Genomic DNA, 18,194 nt, shown 5'->3' with positions numbered 1-18,194 from the left:
CCCCTCTTTTGTCTTGTCCATTCACCCTCTGAATGGCAGACATACACAATCCATCTCTCAATTGACTCAAGGCTTAAAAATCCTTCTTTAACCTGTCTCCCCTGTTCAGCTACACTGATTGAAGTGGATTTAACAAGTGACATCAATTAGGGATCATAGCTTTCACCTAGATTCACCTGGTCAGTCTATGTCATGGAAAGAGCAGGTGTCCTTAATGTTTTGCACACTCAATGTACAATATGAATGGTTTACACTTTATATCAAGATTTAAGCATGAGATGTAAACTAATTTGGTAACATTATCAATAAGCTCCAAAACAATTGTTTGTTGATGACATTGGTTGAACCAGGATTTTACATAATCTTGTGGTTTTCCTGCGGTCTGAGGGAAATCACCCAAAGATGGAGGATAAATAAAGAAGTCTTACTAAGGTCGTTTACCATTGAATTTTTTTTTCAAAGTTTCAGTCCGATTAAGGGGTGGCTCTCCTATAGACAACAATGCAATAGCAGCTGGGTTTGGTCTGCTTAGTTCATTGACTGTATGAACCAGAAAAAAATGAACGAGTAGAACGTCTCTCTTCCACATCGTTCTCTGTTTCACAGTAACAACACTCCTGAGCGACGCAGTCAGCTAGATTTCTCACAGTGTGGACTCGTGGGTGGGGGGAGGTGGGGGGGAAGTGGAGACTGCACAATAGAAAGTAAAGAATTACCGGAAGGGAACCGAACCTCAAGTTCTGCCTATATAAGTCTATAAAATCAACCACCAGCATAAGGGATGTATTAACAGCACTAGCTCCAGTTGTATTGTGTACATCCTGTAAATCTAAACAATACTTTCATATCTGAATATTCTGTGACGTTCCGTCTTTGATCATTGATGGTTCAGTGACTCTCATTATGGTTGACTGTGTGTTATCTCGCCTCAACAGCTTTTTTCTGTATTTTATATTAATAAACATTCAATTAGTCAATGATCCAATGGAATCTCTTACAGAAGTAATTGAACACCAACCAGATCTCACCATGTCAGACATGGTCCCCCTGGAAGAGAGGTACAAGGCCAGCATGGTCCTGAGTGGAGCAGGAGATGCCCTGGGCTACAACCATGGTAACTGGGAGTTTGAAAAGGATGGAGCGTTCATCCATGAGGAAGTGCAGAAGAGAGGAGGTCTAGAGAAGCTGGATGCCATAGACTTCCCTGTTAGTGATGACACCATCATGCATCTGGCTACAGCTGAGGCTCTGGTCAAGTTAGGGTTTGGGGAAGGGGCGTCCCTCCCTGTGCTGTATCAAGCCATGGTGTAGAAGTACATTGTAAGCATGACGGACATGGTTGGAAGAGGAGCAGGTATGTAACCGTTTTTAGTCCTTTATGAAGTGTGTCATGTTGTGTTAACATGAGTGGCAAATGGCAATATTTATGCACACAGGGGCACGGTACACTTAACTTAGATGCGTGGTTCTGGTAGCGGTTCTGACCGACATGTTGGCTTAAATCGTTCTGTGGACACCGTAGATCGAAACGGCTTGCATTGAGCGATATCCCTGGTTCCCACGGACACAGTAGTATATTTTGTGAGCCTTGTCGTAGTATGTGACATCTGAAACAACTTAAAGCAGGGATGTCCCTCCTACCATTTCATTTGCTCTTCCAACTGTCCATCAACTCCTGGCTGAACCCTACCTCACAGCCAAAGCACATGCCTGCAATCGTTACATCGTAGCGCAGCAGGGAGATGTGTTTCATCACGACAGCACATTCAGAGATCGATTTATAGACATAAATTAGGGATCATAGCTTTCACCTAGATTCACCTGGTCAGTCTATGTCATGGAAAGATCAGGTTTTGTTAATGTTTCGTATACTCAGTGTACAATATGAATGGTTTACACTTAATATCAAGATATAAAGCATAAGATGTAAACTAATTTGGTAACATTATCAATAAGCTCCAAAACAATTGTTTGTTGATGGTTTTGGTTGAACCAGGATTTTACATCATCTTGGGGTTTTCCTGGGGTCTGGGGAAAATCACCCAAAGATGGAGGATAAATAAGAAGTCTTACTAATAGAAAGTTACTCAAGTAAAAGTGAAAGTCAGCTAGTAACATACTACTTGAGTAAAAGTATAAAAGTATTTGATTTTAAATATACTTAAGAATCAAAAGTAAATGTAATTGCTAAAAAATACTTAACTATCAAAAGTAAAAGTATAAATTATAAAAAAAAAATCCTTATATTAAGCAAAGCAGACGGCACCATTTTCTTGTTTTTAAAATGTATGGATAGCCAGGCGCACACCAACACTCAGACATTATTTTCAAAATATGCATTTGTGTTTAGTGAGGCCGCCAGTCAAGAGGCAGTAGGGATGACCACGTATTCTCTTGATAAGTGTGTGAATTTTACCATTTTCCTGTCCTGCTAAGCATTCAAAATGTAACGAGTACTTTTGGTTGTCAGGGAAAATGTATGGAGTAAAAAGTACAATATTTTCTTTAGGAATGTAGTGAAGTAAAAGTTGTCAAAAATATAAATAGTAAAGTAAGTACAGATACCCAAAAAAACTACTTAAGTAGTTATTTAAAGTATTTTTACTTAAGTACTTTACACCACTGAAATTGTCAAAGTTTCAGTCCGATTAAGGGTGTGGCTCTCCTATAGACAACAATGCGAAAGCAGCTGGGTTTGGTCTGCTTAGTTCATTGACTGAATGAACCAGACAAAAATGAACGAGTAGAATGTCTCTTTTCTTCATCATTCTCTGATTCACGGTAACAACACTCCTGAGCGACGCAGTCAGCAAGATTTCTCACAGTGAGGACACACTGTCAGTTTAATCAACAGTTAACTATTTTATCGTACAATTCAAAGTGTGTACTTCATGGGCGGCATCCTTGGTCAAACTTTAATATAAACAATAACCTATAAACGTTTTATACGGCATAAAGTGGAGAATAGACCGTTCGGATAGTGTACGATAGTCAATAAACAATTAATTTCCCATTTACTTCCAGCAGATGGGGCAATTGCAACTTCATATTCAAAATTCGAAAGGCCTTTTTCCAGGAAGTGTTTGTCATGACTCGTGGGGTGAGTGGAGACTGCACAATATAAAGTAAAGAATTACCGGAAGGGAACCGATCCTCAAGTTCTGCCTATGTAAGTCTATAAAATCAACCACCACCACAAGGTATCTATTTACAGCACTAGCTGAACTTGTATTGTGTACATTCTGTAAAGTTGCGTCTTTGATCATTGATGGTTCAGTGACTCTCATTATGGTTGACTGTCTGTTATCTCGCCTCAACAGCTTTTTTCTGTATTTTATATTATTAGACATTCAATGTAACATTCAATTAGTCAATGATCCAATGGAATCTCTTACAGAAGTAACTGAACACCAACCAGATCTCTCCATGTCAGACATGGTCCCCCTGGAAGAGAGGTACAAGGCCAGCATGGTCCTGAGTGGAGCAGGAGATGCCCTGGGCTACAACCATGGTAACTGGGAGTTTGAAAAGGATGGAGCGTTCATCCATGAGGAAGTGCAGAAGAGAGGAGGTCTAGAGAAGCTGGATGCCATAGACTTCCCTGTTAGTGATGACACCGTCATGCATCTGGCTACAGCTGAGGCTCTGGTCAAGTTAGGGTTTGGGGAAGGGGCGTCCCTCCCTGTGCTGTATCAAGCCATGGTGGAGAAGTACATTGTAAGCATGACAGACATGGTTGGAAGAGGAGCAGGTATGTAACCGTTTTTAGTCTTTATGAAGTGTGTCATGTTGTGTTAACATGAGTGGCAAATGGCAATATTTATGCACACAGGGGCACGGTACACTTAACTTAGATGTAAAGTCCCCTGTATAGAGGACCTGCGTGGTTCTGGTAGCGGTTCTGACCGACATTTTGGCTTAAATCGTTCTGTGGACACCGTAGATCGAAACGGCTTGCATTGAGCGATATCCCTGGTTCCCACGGACACAGTAGTATATTTTGTGAGCCTTATCGTAGGATGTGACATCTGAAACCACTTTAAGCTGGGATGTCCCACCTACCATTTCATTCGCTCTTCCGACTGTCCATCAACTCCTGGCTGAACCCTACCTCACATCCAAAGCACATGCCTGCAGTCGTTACATCGTAGCGCAGCAGGAGAGATGTGTTTCATCACGACAGCACATTCAGAGATGGATTTATAGCAATTAATCTAAAATAAAAAACACTTTCCGTTTGTCATAGAAAGACAGTGATGAAAGGTGCGTTCCTAAAGATTTCAGGAAGCCAAGCTAGAGCTCTGTGAGACGTTCACATCGATGGGGGCAGACGTTTTGATCAAGAGAGACCTTTAGAAAATCTGCACATTTTCTCTTAACACTAAACATACAATTATTTTTACGTTAAACATTTTACTAATTTAGAAGACGGTCTTATCCAGAGCAACTTACAGTAGAGGGCATACATTTTCATATTTGTACTTTCTTCGTGCTGGTCCGCTGTGGGAAACGAACCCACTTGTCGCAAGCGCCATGCTCTACCAACTGAGTCTCATAGTTAGTCATTTTAATATTTGATTATACTATATTTAGAAAGCATATAAGTAATTTAATGTCTTATTCATACAGTTTTGTTGAATAGGAAATGCATCATATAAAATGTTTCATACTTTCATGTTTTTTTATCGTATTTGTACTGTGTAGTTGAGCTTGTGTCCTCAAAAGGGACTACACCTCAGTCATTTATAACAATTTTTACCAGAAAGGTGAGATTTTAACATTTATTTGAGTATGCAACATTACTAGTTATTGATTATGGCCCTATCATAAAAAATAATTACTTTTGTGGATGACGTAGATTACATTTTCGATTACATTTAGTTACATTTAACTGGTTTTAAACCAACATGTTGATCTTCATTAAATTCAATACTTATACTCTCTCTGTCTCCGCTGTAGGCATCACCTGCATCAACAGCGTTACAATGCACAGACAGAGAACTGACCAGGGCATTAAGATTCCCTTCAACAAGTGGGGCGGAGGGTGTGGGGCAGCCATGAGGGCCATGTGTATCGGCCTGCGCTTCCCCGACCCTGAGCAGGAGCACCTGCTGATAGCTGTGAGTGTGGAGAGTGGGCGTCTGACCCACCACCACCCCACAGGCTACCTGGGTGCCCTGGCTGCAGCCCTGTTCACGGCCTACGCAGTGAGGGGCACCTTGCCCGTGGAGGCCTGGGGACACAGACTCATGGATGTCCTAGACAAAGCCAAGGAGTACATCAGGCATTCGGGCAACTATGTGGAGCAGAACATGGATCACTGGTGAGGCCTTTGTTGTTGTTGGCTGCAGAGGAGGCTGGTGGACGGAGTGGAAAAGTGGGCAGAGTGGAACGGTGGGCGGACTGGAACGGTGTCAAAAACATGGTTTCCATGTCTTTGATATGTTTGATACCACTCCATTCCAACCATCACAATAAGCCTGTCCTCCTATATCTCTGCCCAACAGCCTCCTTTGGTTGACTGTATGCAGTTCACACTTCACACCTCAATGTTAATTAGTGAAAGTTGTTGTTGTTTATAAAGAAATATGACATACTGCCATGAGATTTTCCAGTTAACACACCATTGTCTAACACAGATATAGGATCTTAATTTGTTCCTTTTTTTGTTGCTGAGAATTTTCCTGAGCTGCAGGAAATGCATATGAGCTTCGTGGTTTACATAAATTCACAGAAAACTACATTAACACCCAGCTATATTAACAGTATTCCACTTTTCATGTAGCCTCATTTTACCAGCTAATAGCCTAACCACCGATCAGTCAACATTATGGACTAAACGATCAAATCCTGTTCCTGCAGGATTCTTTTGCTGCGACAATTCAGGCCAAATTAATTCCTATATTTATGCCTGGGTTTACAAAGTAGAATGGTGTGTAAGCTTCATCTGCTTCTGACTAATCTTATTTTTCCAGGGACTACTTTGGAATTCAGTGGAGAGCCTATTTAGAAAAGAGAGGGATTTTGGATGGAAAGAGCAAACTTCAGTTCCCAGAGTGCTACGGAGTGAAGGAGAGGGAGCATTTCTATAGGGCGGTGAGCTTCAAGGGTGTGGGTGGCGCCAGTGGGCATGATGCTCCCATGATAGCTTACGATGCCCTCCTGAGGGCAGGCGACTCCTGGGTTGAGCTGGCCAATCATGGCTTCTTCCACGGCGGGGACAGCGACTCCACGGCCGTGATCGCTGCTGCCTGGTGGGGCGCACTGTTCGGCTTCAGAGGGGTGCCAGAGATCAACTACCGGAGTCTGGAGTACCGTGACAGGCTATCCAAACTAGGTCAACAGCTATACGAGCTCAGGGGAAAACCTCTTGATTCTGAGAAAGAGAAAAGCAAATTAAACCAATAGATGGTTAAACGTGAAATTCATTACATTTCTTGCAGATAATCAGTAATTCCAGCTACTTAAACTTTTTTGACACTAATTTTGCATCCCTTGATTTTTGCATTACATATTTTAAAGAATATGACTGGATCTGGAAAGGTTTATAGAGTACTTATAATCTCAAGCTGCAGTCCAACTACTGACCAGGAGATGGAGCCATAGGCATATGGAGAATTTGCTCTTTAATTACAAAAATGTTCTGTTATGGCAACATCTTTTTTTTTATTCCAGCCTATAATCAAACCTTCACTAACATACATTAATGCTACAGTTGTTGTGCTATTATTGTAGCATTTTAGCTATGGCAGAGTGTAAAAATTGATTTATTTACTTCAGATTAGACTGATGTTATTGTGTACATCTTCAAAATGAAGACTACAAGTACAGTGGTTACCAGAGGGTGGCAGTGTAACTTAACAAATCTCTCTCTCTCTCTCTCTCTCTCTCTCTCTCTCTCTCTCTCTCTCTCTCTCTCTCTCTCTCTCTCTCTCTCTCTCTCTCTCTCTCTCTCTCTCTCTCTCTCTCTCTCTCTCTCTCTCTCTCTCTCTCTTCTCTCTCTTCTCTCTCTTCTCTCTCTTCTCTCTCTCTCTCTCTCTTCTCTCTCTCTCTCTCTCTCTCTCTCACACACACACACACATATTTAAAATTCAAGGGATTTATTGGCATGGGAAACATACTGTAATGACCTGGCTAGATCATAAATGAACAAATGTCCAGACAGAGGATTGAGTTTACGAATTCCCGGTTTATTAACGAAACTCAACACAGGCTACTGTTTGGCCGTAGCCACGCCAAATAAATAAAGGATAACCGTATAAAACAACCGTGACCATCTCTTGTTAAGACCAGACGTAAGAGAGAGAACAATGGCTAAGCATGGTCTTAAACTTGCGATGTTCATCTACACTGATTGAAGTGGATTTAACAAGTGACATCAATTAGGGATCATAGCTTTCACCTGGTCAGTCTATGTCATGGAAAGATCAGGTTTTGTTAATGTTTTGTATACTCAGTGTACAATATGAATGGTTTACACTTAATATCAAGATATAAAGCATAAGATGTAAACTAATTTGGTAACATTATCAATAAGCTCCAAAACAATTGTTGTTGATGGTTTTGGTTGAACAAGGATTTTACATCATCTTGGGTTTTTCCTGGGGTCTGGGGGAAATCACCCAAAGATGGAGGATAAATAAGAAGTCTTACTAATAGAAAGTTACTCAAGTAAAAGTGAAAGTCAGCTAGTAACATACTACTTGAGTAAAAGTATAAAAGTATTTGATTTTAAATATACTTAAGAATCAAAAGTAAATGTAATTGCTAAAAAATACTTAACTATCAAAAGTAAAAGTATAAATTATAAAAAAAATCCTTATATTAAGCAAAGCAGACGGCACCATTTTCTTGTTTTTAAAATGTATGGATAGCCAGAGGCACACCAACACTCAGACATTATTTTCAAAATATGCATTTGTGTTTAGTGAGGCCGCCAGGCAAGAGGCAGTAGGGATGACCACGTATTCTCTTGATAAGTGTGTGAATTTGACCATTTTCCTGTCCTGCTAAGCATTCAAAATGTAACGAGTACTTTTGGTTGTCAGGGAAAATGTATGGAGTAAAAAGTACAATATTTTCTTTAGGAATGTAGTGAAGTAAAAGTTGTCAAAAATATAAATAGTAAAGTAAGTACAGATACCCCAAAAAACTACTTAAGTAGTTGTCGTGTATTAGGATTATGCCTTTGTTAAATGTTTTTCATGAAGAAATGGAATGTTGTTTATGTTAGGTCAAATGTGGCGTTTGTGGGGTGACGCCCCAGGGGAGACTGGTGATTGGCCAGAAGAGGGAGCACCCATCTTTTTGCATTGTTTATAAGTAGGGGCTAGACAAAGAAAGGGCAGAGCGACCATTGCAATCCGGGGGCCTGTTGCACAAAACTAGGATAAGGGATTAAGCCAGGATATCTTGGTGATCCTGGCTCAATTGATCCGTAATCCGGTTGCACTAAAGATGGATAGGGGGCAGGAGGATATGTTATGGTATAAATTACCATGGAGATTTATTCTGTGGAGCTAGCCTGCTCCAGACCAGGCTAAATTCCAGGATCTATTTAATCTCATCCCTACTGTCAGTCAGCAGTCACCACAAATGGAAACCAATAGTTATTTCACTGCTCACTATACATTGTTATCACATATAACTAGACCCACTGTCATTATTTAAACGTTTGTGATCATTAATTTCAATGATTTTGGATAAAAAATGATTTTTAGATGATGTTGCTATCATTAGATAATTTACAGTTTCCCATAGACTATAAGGCTATATATAAAATGATAGAATATTAGGGCCACAGAGGGGAAAAAAACACAAGTCATAATATTGTAACCAGTTGTTTTAAAGGAGGACAGTTGTTAAAATGACAGATGTGGGGCATTTCGTGAAATTGTACTTCAGTATGGTTTCATAAACAAAGACATGCTGATGTGCCAGAATATTAAGTATCACATTGTCATAAGTATCAAAACAATATGTAGCTTTTCTGCAGAAAGAACCAGCCTCATAAATTTATGACTTTATCCTTTTTCTTCAGTGTGGCCCTAGTACTCTGTCATATAAACAAATACACATTCCATATGAATATAAAAACACAATGTGTAACATTATGTTCCTTTATTGAATAAGGACAAAACAAAGCAGGTAAACCATCAGCTCCTTTCGAAACTGAAGTCACAGTGACTCTACAAGATGGAAAGCACAGAATCCAAGCATATTATACAAAATGATACATACACATTCAAAGGTCTGTATATAACACACCCTGCATGTCTGCACACTAAAATAAATGCAGGACAAATCCATACACATCAACTGAACAGACAAATGAATGGATGCAGTAGCCTCCCTGCAGCCTTGTATTACACACAGTATACCGCACAAACATCATAAGAGGCCAAATTCGTAAAAAAACGAACCCAAAAAAACCCAAATTCCTCTGCCACCGCAGGACATATTTAACCAAAATTGAAAGCACACATACTAACTAAAATAATTCAACACATATTGGTCCCTCAGCAGCCGACCACTGTCGTCATCAGGGAAGATTGCCGGATTGTCCCAGTCCATGGCTGGTGGCACTCTGGGGGCCCTCTCCTTCCTCAGGCAGGCCACATTGTGGAGGACAGCACAAGCCACAGTAATATCACATGCCCTAACAGGGCTGACCCTTAATTTGTGAAGGCAGTGAAAGCGTGCCTTCAGGAGGCCAAAGGTCATTTCAACTCTGGCCCTGGTCCTGGCATGGGCATGGTTGTAGGCCTGCTGTGCTTCCTGGGGGTCTGTGAAAGGTGTCAGGAGAAAAGGCTGGCAGCCATACCCCCTGTCTCCCAGCAACACACCAGAGAATTCACCTGTCAACACAAAATCTCATCATTACTACCTCATAAACACAGTGATATTCTTGACACAGCCATGATGGTTATAAATAGGGGTTGTGTGGCTTACCTTGTGATAGGCACTGATAGATTTCAGAGGCCCGAAAGATTCTGGAGTCATGGACTGAGCCAGGCCATTTTGCCACAACATTGCTGATCACACAGTCAGCATTGCAGACCATCTGAAATCATAAGATGAGGAATATTACACCAATCAATGCACATCACTGGCAATGCAGAGTGTTCGTCAATGGACAATATCAAAAAGTTATGTTCACCTGAACATTAATGCTGTGAAAGGATTTCCTATTCACAAAATCGGCCTCATGGGCACCTGAGGGGGCTTTTATCCTTATGTGTGTGCAGTCCACTGCACCAATGACATTGGGGAAACCTGTCACACAAAGTAATGAGTATCCTACTATGTGTTAACAGTTGTCCTGTAATTTGTAGATCCTCTTACCTGCAATCCTATAGAACTCCTCTTTGATGTCACAGAGTCTTCTGTGGCCAGGGAAGGAGATGAAGACATCTGCTAATGCTTTGATAGCCAGACACACACTCCTTATTGTGCGGCAAATTGTGGCCTTGTTCAGCTGTTCTGCATCCCCCACTGAGTACAGGAAGGCTCCACTAGCAAAAAAGCGCAAGGCCACACAAACCATTTGCTCCACACTCAGTGCATGGCTCCGTGCAGTGCGGTGCTTAATCCTGGGACCCAGTAGTCTGCATAGATACCTGATGCCATCTGCAGAAAACCTGTATCTTTCATATAGATGGTCATCAGGGAAGGCCAGTGGGTCCAACCGGTCCCTGAAGACCCTTTCTCGCCTGAAGGCTCTCCTCAGCACAAGTGCTTCTTCATCCACCACATCTCGCACGAATGGGCATGCCATTGTCAGAGCAGAAAGGAACACACAATTTTGGGCCTTCATATAGGCTAGTGGCCACACCTGGTGCTGGGGGGGTGGGCAAAAGAGGGCGATGCCTTATAACGATGACTTGGTTGTACTGATTGCTGGGAAAATAAAAAAAACCTTAGAAAGATGCCACCGTCCTGTGTGCTCACAATAAGAGCTCATATGTCATGGCTCACTTGACTTTACGAGAATATACCTAATTTTTATTTTGAGCTGTGTCATCTTCTTGGAGCTGGGGGAGGAAAGAAAAATAATGATTAATACATTTGTGTTACAGATAGCATACAGTGTACATTGAAGGCATATCTCACCTCCCTCTCAAGTTTTTTTATTTCAAGGTCCAGTTTCCTAATTGTCCTCTTTTTTATTTCGGACTCCAGTGCAAGATTTTCCATCTTTTTCTTCTTGTACTGAATGTCTATGTCTGCCAGTTCTATTTGGCGCCGGAGGTGGTTGCCATACAACTTTCTGATAGCTTGTGAGCTCTGTGAACACAATACAATTAGCGCAGCTGGAATTTGGCAGGATGTGGTGTCCTTTTATTAATACGCACTATGTTGCCAGGCTGGTTTTCCCACTGTATAGCATCTGGGTCCTGTAAAATAAATTAGATTTTTTGATTTTGATGAGGACTCCTCACCATTGTAGAGTAAATAGTACTTTCACAGTCTTAACATGATACCTCATGCCTTCTGGAATCCAGAGAGATGGTCTCCTCCTCATCATCGTCTCCATCATGTGCTGTTGCTGCTGCACTGGGGCCTTCACCCTATCACATTTAATCGGATTCATATTGAAGCTAGTAGACAAGACATGCCAGGCCTACAGTATGCCTTTGATGGAGTACTCACTGGATCAGCATCGTCTGGTGCTTGTGCTGGTGGCTCTAACAGGAACACAGTGCTGCCAGACACTGCAAGGCAATAGGTAAACCAAAGTCAGACAGTCCAAATTGATTCAATATGAATGTGGTTGTATCCCATGTAGAGATGGAAGGACATACCTTGAATGAAGCGGGTGGCATCTTGGGAGGAACCTATGCTCGTCTCTTTCCCCCCAGGGATCCCCTCTAAGACGGGCCTGCCTTTATTTAGCTCCAAGGCCATGTCCTCTGCTGGGGTAAGGTCAGCCTTTGGTGACCCACCACCCGTGCCTTGTCTGTGAGTATTCTTTTTCACTGCTAAAACAGTACAGACAATGTGTGAGCAGGCACCTTCTGGGTACAATATATGCTTGTGCTTTGTTAAATATTAGTCAGGGACCATACCAGTCTGCAGAATGTTCTTGTATTTGATTTTGACCTGCTGCCATGTCCGTTTTGGCCCGTTCATGTTTAATCTACACACACACACACACACACACACACACACACACATTTAATGGAGTCACACTGCAAAAAATTACTTGGTATTTTTGTCTTGTTTTCAGTAAAAATATCAAAAAATTTATCATAGCTTTATACAGTGTGATGGAGTTACTTTACACAATTTCACTCATATCTGCAGTGCATTTCAATTAAAAATTTAACCGTTTCATAATTACAGTACAACTGCATTTTTGGAGATGTGAATTAAATATTTGAATTGTAATTGTGATGTTTCAGCGGAGCGGTGAGTGTGTAATTGTGCACTACTTACGCATTCAGGCGGTCTGCAATACTTTGCCACGCTTTTTCTCTTTGCTTTATCACTGTGGCGGTGTTGCCTTTCTTCTTAATTATATCTTTTACCTCCTCGTATGCCTCCATGAGGATTTGTGCTTCCGACGGGGAAAAGTACGCGGCTCTAGTTGCCATGGTAAATCAGTTAATCTGTGATCTGTGGCGGGGTCTATTTGAGTGAGCCGTGAGCGCGCACCTATCCAGGATTAGTTTCACCTGGCTTAATGAATCCGTGTCTGCTCATCCTGGCTTGGTCTTTGTGCAACCAATTAAGCCTGGACGCACATGTTTTGGCTTCATTGAGCTCAGCTGAGTCATTTATCCCGGATGTCTTAATTCTACTTTTGTGCAACAGGCCCCGGGCCGTCGCTCTCCGGATGTCATGACATCTGTCACTTATGCTGAAGCTTGTGATATGAATAAACCTTATGATCCAAGTTCAGTATGAGCAGACTCCTTTGTTTATCAGCAATAATTGCCAGCATTCACCCGATACGACATAGTTCTTTAAAGTATTTTTATTTAAGTACTTTACACCACTGAAATTGTCAAAGTTTCAGTCCGATTAAGGGTGTGGCTCTCCTATAGACAACAATGCGATAGCAGCTGTGTTTGGTCTGCTTAGTTCATTGACTGAATGAACCAGAAAAAAATGAACGAGTAGAATGTCTCTTTTCTTCATCGTTCTCGGATTCACAGTAACAACACTCCTGAGCGACGCAGTCAGCAATATTTCTCACAGTGAGGACATACTGTCAGTTTATTCAACAGTTAACTATTTTATTGTACAATTCAAAGTGTGTACTTCATGGGCGCCATCCTTGGTCAAACTTTAAGATAAACGATAACCTATAAACGTTTTATACGGCATAAAGTGGAGAATAGACCGTTCGGATAGTGTACAATTGTCAATAAACAATGAATTTCCCATTTACTTCCAGCAGATGGGGCAATTTTAACTTCATATTCAAAATTCGAAAGGCCATTATCCAGGAAGTGTTTGTCATGACTCATGGGGCGAGTGGAGACTGCACAATATAAAGTAAAGAATTACCGGAAGGGAACCGATCCTCAAGTTCTGCCTATGTAAGTCTATAAAATCAACCACCACCACAAGGTATCTATTTACAGCACTAGCTGAACTTGTATTGTGTACATTCTGTAAACATTGTGACGTTCCGTCTTTGATCATTGATGGTTCAGTGACTCTCATAATGGTTGACTGTTTGTTATCTCGCCTCAACATCTTTTTTCTGTATTTTATATTATTAGACATTCAATGTAACATTCAATTAGTCAATGATCCAATGGAATCTCTTACAGAAGTAATTGAACACCAACCAGATCTCTCCATGTCAGACATGGTCCCCCTGGAAGAGAGGTACAAGGCCAGCATGGTCCTGAGTGGAGCAGGAGATGCCCTGGGCTACAACCATGGTAACTGGGAGTACGAAAAGGATGGAGCGTTCATCCATGAGGAAGTGCAGAAGAGAGGAGGTCTAGAGAAGCTGGATGCCATAGACTTCCCTGTTAGTGATGACACCGTCATGCATCTGGCTACAGCTGAGGCTCTGGTCAAGTTAGGGTTTGGGGAAGGGGCGTCCCTCCCTGTGCTGTATCGAGCCATGGTGGAGAAGTACATTGTAAGCATGACGGACATGGTTGGAAGAGGAGCAGGTATGTAACCGTTTTTAGTCCTTTATGAAGTGTGTCATGTTGTGTTAACATGAGTGGCAAATGGCAATATTTACGTACACAGGGGCACGGTACACTTAATTTAGATGCGTGGTTCTGGTAGCGGTTCTGACCGACATTTTGGCTTAAATCGTTCTGTGGACACCGTAGATCGAAACGGCTTGCATTGAACGATATCCCTGGTTACCACATACACAGTAGTATATTTTCTGAGCCTTGTCGTAGGACGTGACATCTGAAACCACTTTAAGCTGGGATGTCCCTCCTACCATTAAATGTATGCACACATGACTGTAAGTCGCTTTGGATAAAAGCGTCTTCTAAATGGCATATTATATTATTTCATTCGCTCTTCCGATTGTCCATCAACTCCTGGCTGAACCCTACCTCACAGCCAAAGCACATGCCTGCAATCATTACATCGTAGCGCAGCAGGGGAGAGGGGTTTCATTACGACAGCACATTCAGAGATCGATTTATAGCCATTAATCTAAAATAAAAAACACTCTCCGTTTGTCATAGAAAGACAATATTAACATGAGATGAAATGTGCGTTCCTAACGAGTTCAGGAAGCCCAGCTAGAGCTCTGTGAGACGTTCACAGCGATGGGGGCAGACGTTTTGATCAAGAGAGACCTTTAGAAAATCTGCACATTTTCTCTTAACACTAAACATACCATTATTTTTACGTTAAACATTATACTAATTTAGCAGACACTCTTATCCAGAGCAACTTACAGTAGAGTGCATACATTTTCATATTTTTTAATTTTTTCTTACTGGTCCCCTGTGGGAAACGAACCCACTTGTTGCAAGTGCCATGCTCTACCAACTGAGCAACATGTATTTTACAGTTATAAGGAAGGTGAAATCTCATACTTAGTCATTTTATAATTTCATTATACTATATTTAGAAAGCATATCTCAAGCCTTATTCATACAGTTTTGTTGAATAGGAAATACATCATATTAAATATTTAATACTTTCATGTTTTTTATCATATTTGTACAGTGTAGTTGAGATTGTGTCCTCAAAAGGGACTACACCTCAGTCATTTATAAAAAAAAAATACGAGAAAGGTGAGATTTTAACATTTATTGGAGTATGCAACATTAATAGTTTTTGATTATGACCCTATCATAAACTATAATTACTTTTGTGGAAGACGTAGATTACATTTTCGATTACATTTAACTGGTTTTAAACCAACATGTTGATCTTCATTAAATTCAATACTTATACTCTCTCTGTCTCCGCTGTAGGCATCACCTGCAGCAGCAGCGTTGCAATGCACAGACAGAGAACTGACCAGGGCATTAAGATTCCCTTCAACAAGTGGGGCGGAGGGTGTGGGGCAGCCATGAGGGCCATGTGTATCGGCCTGCGCTTCCCCGACCCTGAGCAGGAGCACCTGCTGATAGCTGTGAGTGTGGAGAGTGGGCGTCTGACCCACCACCACCCCACAGGCTACCTGGGTGCCCTGGCTGCAGCCCTGTTTACGGCCTACGCTGTGAGGGGCACCCTGCCCGTGGAGGCCTGGGGACACAGACTCATGGATGTCCTGGACAAAGCCAAGGAGTACGTCAGAAATTCGGGCAACTATGTGGAGCAGAACATGAAGCACTGGTGAGGCCTTTGTTGTGGTTGGCTGCAGAGGAGGCTGGTGGACGGAGTGGAAAGGTGGGCAGAGTGGAACGGTGGGCGGACTGGAACGGTGTCAAATACATGGTTTCCATGTCTTTGATATGTTTGATAACACTCCATTCCAACCATCACAATAAGCCTGTCCTCCTATATCTCTGCCCAACAGCCTCCTTTTGTTGACTGTATGCGGTTCGCACTTCACACCTCAATGTTAATTAGTGAAAGTTGTTGTTTATAAAGAAATATGACATACTGCCATGAGATTTTCCAGTTAACACACCATTGTCTAACCCATATATTCAAATCCTGTTGCTGCAGGATTCTTTTGCTGCGACAATACAGGCCAAATTAAATTTGCACATCTATGCCTGGGTTTACAAAGTAGAATGATGTGTAAGCTTCATCTGCTTCTGACTAATCCTATTCATTCCAGGGACTACTTTGAAATTCAGTGGAGATCCTATTTAGAAAAGAGAGGGATTTTGGATGGAAAGAGCAAACCTCAGTTCCCAGAGTGCTACGGAGTGAAGGAGAGGGAGCATTTCTATAGGGCGGTGAGCTTCAAGGGTGTGGGTGGCGCCAGTGGGCATGATGCTCCCATGATAGCTTACGATGCCCTCCTGAGGGCAGGCGACTCCTGGGTTGAGCTGGCAAATCATGGCTTCTTCCACGGCGGGGACAGCGACTCCACAGCCGTGATCGCTGCTGCCTGGTGGGGTGCACTGTTCGGCTTCAGAGGGGTGCCAGAGATCAACTACCGGAGTCTGGAGTACCGTGACAGGCTATCCAAACTAGGGCAACAGCTATACGAGCTCAGGGGAAAACCTCTTGATTCTGAGAAAGAGAAAAGTAAATTAAACCAATAGATGGTTAAACGTGAAATTCATTACATTTCCTGCAGATGATCAGTAATTTCAGCTACTTAAACTTTTTTGACACTAATTTTGCATCCCTTGATTTTTGTATTACATATTTTAAAGAATATGACTGGATCTGGAAAGGTTTATAGAGTACTTATCTCAAGCTGCAGTCCAACTACTGACCAGGAGATGGAGCCATTCATCTGCAGAATTTATATTTACATTTACGTCATTTAGCAGACTCTTATCCAGAGCGACTTACAGTTAGTGAGTGCATACATTTTTTTTTTTTATTCTTTTAGTTTTCATACCCCCCGTGGGAGTCAAACCCACAACCCTGGCGTTGCAAACACCATGCTCTACCAACTGAGCTACATCCCTGCCGGCCATTCCCTCCCCTACCCTACCCTGGACGAATTGTGCACCGCCCCATTCCTCTATAATTACAAACATTTTCTGTTATAACTAACATACATTAATGCTACAGTAGTTGTGCTTTTATTGTAGCATGGAAGGTGTAAAAACGGATTACTTTACTTCAGATTAGACTGATGTTATTGTGTACATCTCGCTCTCTCTCTGTCTCTGTTTCTCTCTCTGTCTGTCTCAATTTCTGTAAGCTTTATTTTAATGGGAAACATATGTTTATGTTGCCAAAGCAAGTGAAATAGATGTGGTCCTCTGTAGCTCAGCTGGTAGAGCACGGCGCTTGTAACGACAGGGTAGTGGGTTCGATCCCCGGGACCACCCATACACAAAAAAAAAATTATGCACGCATGACTGTAAGTCGCTTTGGATAAAAAGCGCCTGCTAAATGGCTTATTATTATTATTATTATTATTATTATTATTATTATTATTATTATTAAACAAAAAATTAACAGTAAACATTACACTCACAAAAGTTCCAGAAGAATAAAGACTTTTCAAATGTCGTATGTCTATATACAGTGTTGTAACGATGTGCAAATAGTTACTAACTGTAAGTCGCTCTGGATAAGAGCGTCTGCTAAATGACTAAAATGTAAATGTAAATGTAGTTAAAATACGAAAGTGAAAATAAATAAACATAAATATGGGTTGTTTTTACAATGGTGTTTGTTCTTCACTGGTTGCTCTTTTATTTCACCCAATACATATGGGAGTTAATCAAAATTTGATTTGTTTTTTAATTATCCCTCCCTCCCTCCCAGAAAAACCTGCTATTCTCTTTTCTGAAGCTTGGTTTTCCAGTGAAACCTGTTTAACAGTGTGACATCTATCCTACACCAGCTTGTTATATACACTGGATTATACTGCACAACTCAAGTGTCAACTAGCTGAAAGTGGTTGCTGCCATCACTGTAGAAAATGTATGTGTGGCTCAATCTTTGATATCCTTAAAGTAATTTTTCCTATCTGCTGATAAGTTAAGATCGGGCAATCCACTCTAGATTGTTCTGGCAGTTGTCACATAGGAAATTAATTGGGAGGAAGGATGTTTAAGGAGGAAGGATTTTGAATTGGCCATTTTATACCCTTTTTAGACCTATTT

The 18,194-nt window shown here is 41.4% G+C and overlaps 3 protein-coding genes across 5 annotated transcripts; 2 read left to right on the top strand and 1 right to left on the bottom strand.

The window, feature by feature from the left end:
• The first annotated feature begins 3,085 nt into the window (after window positions 1–3,085).
• Window positions 3,086–7,267, top strand: LOC311143584 (ADP-ribosylhydrolase ARH1-like). Of its 2 annotated transcripts, none has more exons than XM_084179434.1 (4): window positions 3,086–3,169; window positions 3,398–3,751; window positions 4,960–5,323; window positions 5,976–7,267. In XM_084179434.1, exons 2-4 carry the CDS (start codon window positions 3,427–3,429, stop codon window positions 6,406–6,408), a joined length of 1,122 nt encoding a protein of 373 aa, XP_084035560.1. In that variant the 5' UTR covers window positions 3,086–3,169; window positions 3,398–3,426; the 3' UTR covers window positions 6,409–7,267. The 2 variants fall into 2 exon arrangements, with proteins under 2 accessions (XP_084035560.1, XP_084035561.1); XM_084179435.1 differs by having other exon boundaries at window positions 3,096–3,200.
• A 1,818-nt stretch (window positions 7,268–9,085) lies between these two features.
• Window positions 9,086–12,468, bottom strand: LOC311143560 (uncharacterized protein). The gene is made up of 9 exons (XM_084179413.1): window positions 11,805–12,468; window positions 11,653–11,714; window positions 11,484–11,570; window positions 11,355–11,396; window positions 11,113–11,286; window positions 10,998–11,033; window positions 10,345–10,899; window positions 9,952–10,063; window positions 9,086–9,857 (listed from the first exon to the last, which is right to left on the bottom strand). Exons 1-6 carry the CDS (start codon window positions 11,905–11,907, stop codon window positions 10,998–11,000), a joined length of 504 nt encoding a protein of 167 aa, XP_084035539.1. The 5' UTR covers window positions 11,908–12,468; the 3' UTR covers window positions 9,086–9,857; window positions 9,952–10,063; window positions 10,345–10,899.
• Window positions 12,469–13,457: 989 nt separating this feature from the next.
• On the top strand, window positions 13,458–17,738 carry LOC311143498 (ADP-ribosylhydrolase ARH1-like). Of its 2 annotated transcripts, none has more exons than XM_084179324.1 (5): window positions 13,458–13,547; window positions 13,785–14,138; window positions 15,420–15,783; window positions 16,235–17,447; window positions 17,648–17,738. In XM_084179324.1, exons 2-4 carry the CDS (start codon window positions 13,814–13,816, stop codon window positions 16,665–16,667), a joined length of 1,122 nt encoding a protein of 373 aa, XP_084035450.1. In that variant the 5' UTR covers window positions 13,458–13,547; window positions 13,785–13,813; the 3' UTR covers window positions 16,668–17,447; window positions 17,648–17,738. The 2 variants fall into 2 exon arrangements, with proteins under 2 accessions (XP_084035450.1, XP_084035451.1); XM_084179325.1 differs by having other exon boundaries at window positions 13,477–13,578.
• The last annotated feature ends 456 nt before the right edge of the window (window positions 17,739–18,194 follow it).

This window comes from Coregonus lavaretus (genome assembly GCF_964263955.1).
Source record: "Coregonus lavaretus genome assembly, chromosome: 16".
In the NCBI taxonomy this organism is placed as follows: Eukaryota; Metazoa; Chordata; class Actinopteri; order Salmoniformes; family Salmonidae; genus Coregonus; species Coregonus lavaretus.
This window is presented reverse-complemented; position numbering and strand designations above follow the sequence as displayed.